The 6203-nt window shown below is 55.8% G+C and overlaps 1 protein-coding gene across 1 annotated transcript in view; it reads left to right on the forward strand.

The window, feature by feature from the left end:
- Positions 1–4680, forward strand: part of CLSTN1 (calsyntenin 1) — an 81362-nt gene extending 76682 nt beyond the window's left edge. Inside the window, exons 14-17 of the mRNA XM_019639706.1 lie at positions 1823–1978; positions 3061–3196; positions 3537–3721; positions 4154–4680. Coding sequence (XP_019495251.1) covers positions 1823–1978; positions 3061–3196; positions 3537–3721; positions 4154–4348 — 672 coding nt within the window. The 3' untranslated portion in view covers positions 4349–4680. The remainder of the gene's footprint in view (positions 1–1822; positions 1979–3060; positions 3197–3536; positions 3722–4153) is intronic.
- The last annotated feature ends 1523 nt before the right edge of the window (positions 4681–6203 follow it).

Below are 6203 nucleotides of genomic sequence, written 5' to 3' on the forward strand. Positions count from 1 at the left end.
CTTGTACAGGCGTCCGGGCGACTCGTCCGCAGCCTTGGGTCCACACTTAGATGTACGTTTCTTTGCTGGTGAGAGGACGTATGGATGATATGGACGGTGGTGCAAGCCGTCTGACCACTGGGTTTGGAGGCAGCAGCAGGCCTGAGTGATCCCATCCTCAGGTCTGGGATCAGAGTTCCTGAAGGGACATCCAGGGGCCCAAGGCAAAGAGCTAGATTTCCCCCAAACACCGACCTCTCCCCAGAACCCCGGGGTAAAAGCCTCTCCCTGGGAGGGAGGCCGGTGCCTGCGGCTGGCTGTGCTTGGTGGCGAGGAAAGGGAGGACAGTCCTGAGCTAAAACCCCTACAGCACTTTGTTTTTAATTTACATGTAAAATTTTAGATTTCTAAAACTGGGGGAAAATCATTTTGAATACTGTTCTGTGATCGTAAGTGCTAGTTTCGAGGACACTGCCCGCTGTCTGTGTGTCGTGTGTGGCCATCCCTCCGTGAGTTGTCACCGTAGCTGCGGGAAGATGCGTCAGCCAACGCGGAGGCCAGACGTCCTCGCGCTCCCTGTAGCCGCTGTGGTCCCACCTCTCCATTGTGTATATTGATGATAGGTCAGAAAGTGTCTCCACTACAATAAAGCTCTGGTTCTAACTCCACTGGGAGAATGGGTGGTTTTTTTTGTCTTGTTTCTAATCCTGCATTCTCTGTTGCTTTTTGAGCCAAGAACATAACATAAAAAGGCTTTTATTTCTTTTTAATCTGCTTTCACCTCCCATGTCAAGGTTTCACAGGGTGCTGGTCTTCAGCCTACATCGGTTATGTTGAACTCACCTTCCCCATACAGAAACATTAAAGGATTAAAAAAAAAAAAAAGATAATATCCTCTTTACCAGGCACACAGGCCGTGCACTCCAATCAGAAATTGCTGTGTGTGTGTGTGTGTGAGCGTGCCACCCACAGCAGGGAGCACAGGCTAGTTTAAATAAATAACACGTGGGCATACACTCGGCCTTTCCTATTTCCAAACAGGCGAGGTGGGTCTGAGGAATTCAGCGATGAGCTGGGAGCGAGTGTGGCCGGTGGCACTCTGTGGGTGATACCAACTGCCTACGGCTGCTGCTGACCAAAAAAGGAAGCTGGCCCCTGGGCTTTGGAGAGGGCACAACTGCTGGCTCTGCTGAGCCTTGCAAGGCCTTTGGGAGATCAGGAGTGAGCCTGGTGGCTCCCAAGTTGGCTGCTAACACACTAGGGTCCCTTTGGGCTTCTAAAGGCCCAGGTTCCTGGCCCCATCTGCAGAGCCGGCTTCAGAAGGCTAGGCAAGGCCCAGGAACCTGCATTTTTAGCGCTCCCCAGATCTGCCTAAGGCTAAGCCTGAACCTTGTCAAACTAAGTGCTGTCAGAGAAGAGTTCCCACCACACCCCCGACTCACACCTCTGGTACCTGACGGCTCACAGAAGGTTCCCAGAGCCTTCTGGGAAGAGATCGGGCTGTTCCTTAAAACGTGCTTGAAGAGACAGCGTACAGATACTATCGCACAAAGCACTCTGACCTTTCACCTGGATCCATGGCCGTGATGAGCTAAATCAAGCTCAAATCTTTTTAATACGTCTTGNTGTCCTGTCCTTCCAAGGGGGTGGAAATCAGGCGCACGGTGACACGTGCCTTCAAGAGGGAAAGCGTCCCCGCACCCTTTGCATTCGCTCCTGCAGTTGGAAAGCCAAACGTGTGACCGGCTGGCTCAGCCGACCCAGGTGCCTGCCTTTGCCTGTGGCCCTGGCCCTGGCCCTGCCCATGTGCCCAGCTTCAGCCACCTGACAATCATGTCTCCTTCCCCCGGCAGGTGTGGACACCATGGCCAGCTACGAGGAGGTTTTGCACCTCCTGCGCTATCGAAACTGGCACTCCAGGTCCTTGCTTGACCGGAAGTTCAAGCTCATCTGCTCTGAGCTGAATGGGCGCTACGTCAGCAACGAGTTTCAGGTGGAGGTGAGCGCAAGGTTGCCGTGGAGAAGGGTCCCGTGCTCGGCCCTCATGTTTGCAAACGCCGATTTTTAGAGCACTGTGGTGGCAGCTAGGCGGCTCCGTCCCAGGGGTGGAGACTTTTCCAGCTGGTGGCTGCTGCAGGTTAGACCTGCGCAGGTTTGGGGAGATAGGTGATGCGGGGCGGGCTGGGTTCAGTGTGGTGCTCTCCTTTTATAGGCTGTCTCCACCCAGAGCCTCAGGGGCCTTTGGAGGGAGGTGGTCAAGAGCAAGTGGCAGTTAGTGGCTCAGGGTGGGGACAAGGACGTTAGCTGAGGTTGGACACTGCTTTAGAAGGAGTGGCACCTAGGGGCTCAGCAGTCCTTGGTAGGTGTGGACGGCTGGCCTTGCTGTGAACCAATCCTTGGCCCAGGGTGAGGGACGCTGGTGCAGGGCCAGCTCCGTGCAGGCCTGCTGTCTGCCGAGCCTGCCAGTGGTGGCCCAGGCCACCTGTCCTCCTTTGAGATCTTCATGGGGCTCCACGGCAGCTCCTTTGTCACTCAGGACTTCTGTGGCCTGGAGAAACGGACCCAGTTACTCTGAGCAGTTGACCTCTCCTCACCACTGTGACCTTCCAGCAGCAGGAGGCTACACTCAGAGCAGAAAAACCGATGAGTGTTCTGTTTGAGTGAAAGGGTATAACAATTCGAAAGGAAATAAATGGTTATGATTTGTGCTCTCTTTCATGTGGTGGTGGTTTTAGGGAAAAGAGGGGAAATGGTTTTATACTGGTGCTTCTCAGACGAATTGTGGTGAAGGACCAGTGGTGGTATTTGGGTTTTTTCCCAGCCTATGGCGGATGGATTCTTTTATGAAATACAATAAAAATGAATGATCAGAGCAGCGATATGTTTCTTGGACATGTGACAATGTCAGATTGTTACAGCAGTCTCCAAGTGCTTATTAGCATTGTTTTTTTTCAGTCCTTTTCTCGTCGGCTCAGCAGCTCCAGTCCAGGGAACGCTTTGGGTGGCGCTGGTCATGTCCGGCCCCGAACGGCATGTCCGTCTCTCAGGCACATTCAGGCTGCCTTTCTGTCTCTGCTGCAGGTGAACGTGATCCACACGGCCAACCCCATGGAACACGCCAGCCACATGGCCGCCCAGCCCCAGTTTGTTCACCCCGAGCATCGCTCCTTCGTTGATCTCTCAGGTCACAACCTGGCCAACCCCCACCCGTTTGCAGGTAGGACTGTGGGGCGGAGCCCCGGCCTCAAGGAGGGATGGGTGAATACTCCTTACCCCTTCCTGCCGAGAGGCTGGCCCCTGCTCAGGAACAGCCAACGGCCAGGCAGGCTCTGCCAGTGCACGTCACACAGGGAAACGGAAGCACTGATGGCAGAGTCACCCACAGCCACAGGGCAGCCAAGTGGCCGGACCCAGATTTGAAGCCTGTGCTGAGCTTCTCTGATGTTTCTTCCTGTCCTCCCGGTGTCAGACGAAGCTTTCAGTGTCTGTCAGGGGTGCGATGGCCCCTGGCATAGGGTTCGTCATCACAACCCTGTTGTCTCTCAATCTCCTTGCAGTTGTCCCCAGCACGGCCACTGTGGTGATTGTGGTGTGTGTCAGCTTCTTGGTTTTCATGATTATCCTGGGAGTGTTCCGGATCCGGGCTGCTCATCAGCGGACCATGCGGGACCAGGACACCGGCAAGGAGAACGAGATGGATTGGGACGACTCCGCTCTGACCATCACCGTGAACCCCATGGAGGTAGGCGCGCACGGTGGCCCCACACCTGAGAAGCCCTGCAGGCCGGGGTCAAAGCTGGACTCGCCTCAGAGGGCCAACGCGGCCACAGCACCTTCCCCTTCACGTGCTTTATGTTGTGTGAGCTGTGTGATGACTCTGGGAGGTGCAGGCGTCCCTGTATTTCAGGAGGGTAAACTGAGGCCCAGCGAGACCCTGGATAAGGCCATGCCACCTAGTTAGTAAGCGTGTGCACAGCCCCTGTGGGTAGTGACCAGAGCCTTGTCTTTGCCTCTCGTATTTGACGAGGCGGCTTCCAGTGCAGTCCAGCCCCACTTGCTATGGAGTGTGACCCGGGGGTCCCTTCCGGTGGGGCTCTCGGGAAGTGACCAACACGGGGTGGCTGGGGGGTGAGCTGGGGCAGGGGCTGGCCTCACGTGGCCATCCCTTTGTCAGACGTACGAGGACCAACACAGCAGCGAGGAGGAGGAAGAGGAGGAGGAGGAGGACAGCGAGGAGGGCGAGGAGGAGGACGACATCACCAGCGCGGAGTCGGAGAGCAGCGAGGAGGAGGAGGGGGAGCACGGGGACCCGCAGACGGCCAACAGGCAGCAGCAGCTGGAGTGGGACGACTCCACCCTCAGCTACTGAGCCCTGTCGCTCCCGCCTCCCGTTCTGCTTCAGGAGACTCTGCTGTCACCGTCGCGCCAGCCCCAAGGGTCCACGATGTACAAAGTCATTCTGGCCAGTAGGTCTGCAGACCCTCCCCCGCGCCCACCGTCTGCTTGGTGTAGGACCCTAGGATCCCGCCCTTCCGCCCACCCGCCCTCCGCCTGGATCTCTTAAGTTATGTGAGGAGCGGACACTTGCTCTCTCCTGCCACCTTGCCCTGCGTGGCCCCCTCACACCTCCAGAAAAGCCAGTGACTGGACTCGCTGACAAAAGGTTCAAGTTGCTCGTTTCTACCTGGTAATCGCTTTCTTTCTTTCNCTAGGGCTTCACCCAGGGTCACTTCATTAACATAAACTGTGGGGTGGTTGGAAGGGAATTACGGATTATAAAGGACACTCCTATCACTCAGGACATTCCTGGGATTTTAGGAGCTCCATGCCAGGAACCAGGGACAAAGACCAAATGTGTATTTCTTATACCAATGGCACGTTGGCACCTTTGATAGTTATCATCGTAGAAGAGGGTCTGGGTCACGGGTTACACAAGCTTTTGTTCTCCGGGCCACCAGTGCAGATCCATCCCCAGCTAATCCTCTTGGCCAAAGCTGTCCTGACGTCAGCTTCTTGTTGTCAGAACCTTATGCTTCTCCTCTCTCTGTTTGGCACAATTTCAGATCCAAGCCAACCCCAGCCAGTCAATGTTGACCTTGGAGGGAGAGGATGTGGGGGAGCTGGAGAAGGCCCTGCAGCACGTCGCCTACTTGAACTCCCGGCAGTTCCCCACACCTGGGATCCGGAGGCTCAAACTCAGCAGCACGGTCAAGTACGTGCCGACTTTAACAGTAAACCTGTCTGTTCACTGATCCTTGAGAAGAAAATGTGTTGTACTTGGGTTTTTAAGACAACCCAGCCTCCCCTCTGTAAGGAAAGGTGAGCTGTCACTCATTACGAGAAAGGTCGAGTGATGTTTATTGGTAATGTTTGGAAGCACATTGCAGGAGTGGCCACTGTCGTCTGTATTTGTGACATCTTGTGGGTGCCCCCTCCGCGTGCTCTCAAAGACCTGACCTTTCCTTCCCTCCCCTCCCCTGTTGGCAGGTGTTTTAACGAGGCCACCTGCATTTCAGTCCCTCCGGTAGACGGCTACGTGATGGTTTTGCAGCCCGAGGAGCCCAAGATCAGCCTGAGTGGCGTCCACCATTTTGCTCGAGCGGCTTCGGAATTTGAAAGCTCAGAGGGGGTTTTCCTTTTCCCCGAGCTGCGGATCATCAGCACCATCACGAGAGAAGTGGAGCCCGACGGGGAAGGGGACGAGGACCCCACAGGTAACAAACAGCCCCACGGCCTCAAACAGTTGCCCTCGACTTGAAACTGGGTGGCTGAGATCCCACAGCTGCTGCTGACTTCCTGGGCCCTTTTCTCTGGGACTTTGGGAGGTTTGGACGTTTTGATGCTGTTCTTGGGGCTGCTTCTGGAATCTGACCCAGGGCCAGAGCTCGTTCTGCTCTTCGGGGACCCACCTGGCGGGTCCTTTCATTTTTCTGGCTTGACATCAGAACCCGAACTGTACCCTGAGGAGCCTGCGAGTGCTGACACTGTTGCAGGAGACGCTGTCACTCTCCTGAGCCTGGAGCTGCCTCCCTGCTGGCCGGTCAGCTCCCAGGAGGACAGGGTCCCCCCATTCTCGGGCCTTCCCAGTGGCCAGTCCTCCTAGGTACATAAAGTACCCTCCGCCTTCCTCGAAAGTGACTGTCCTGTACCTCGGCCCCTGGCCCTTAAAAGGACCCTAAGTTTGAGCATGAGCCAGCCTCCCTGGGCCCCACAGCCTCTGCTAT

Source organism: Hipposideros armiger, unplaced genomic scaffold, assembly GCF_001890085.2.
Source record: "Hipposideros armiger isolate ML-2016 unplaced genomic scaffold, ASM189008v1 scaffold_46, whole genome shotgun sequence".
Lineage (NCBI taxonomy): Eukaryota > Metazoa > Chordata > Mammalia > Chiroptera > Hipposideridae > Hipposideros > Hipposideros armiger.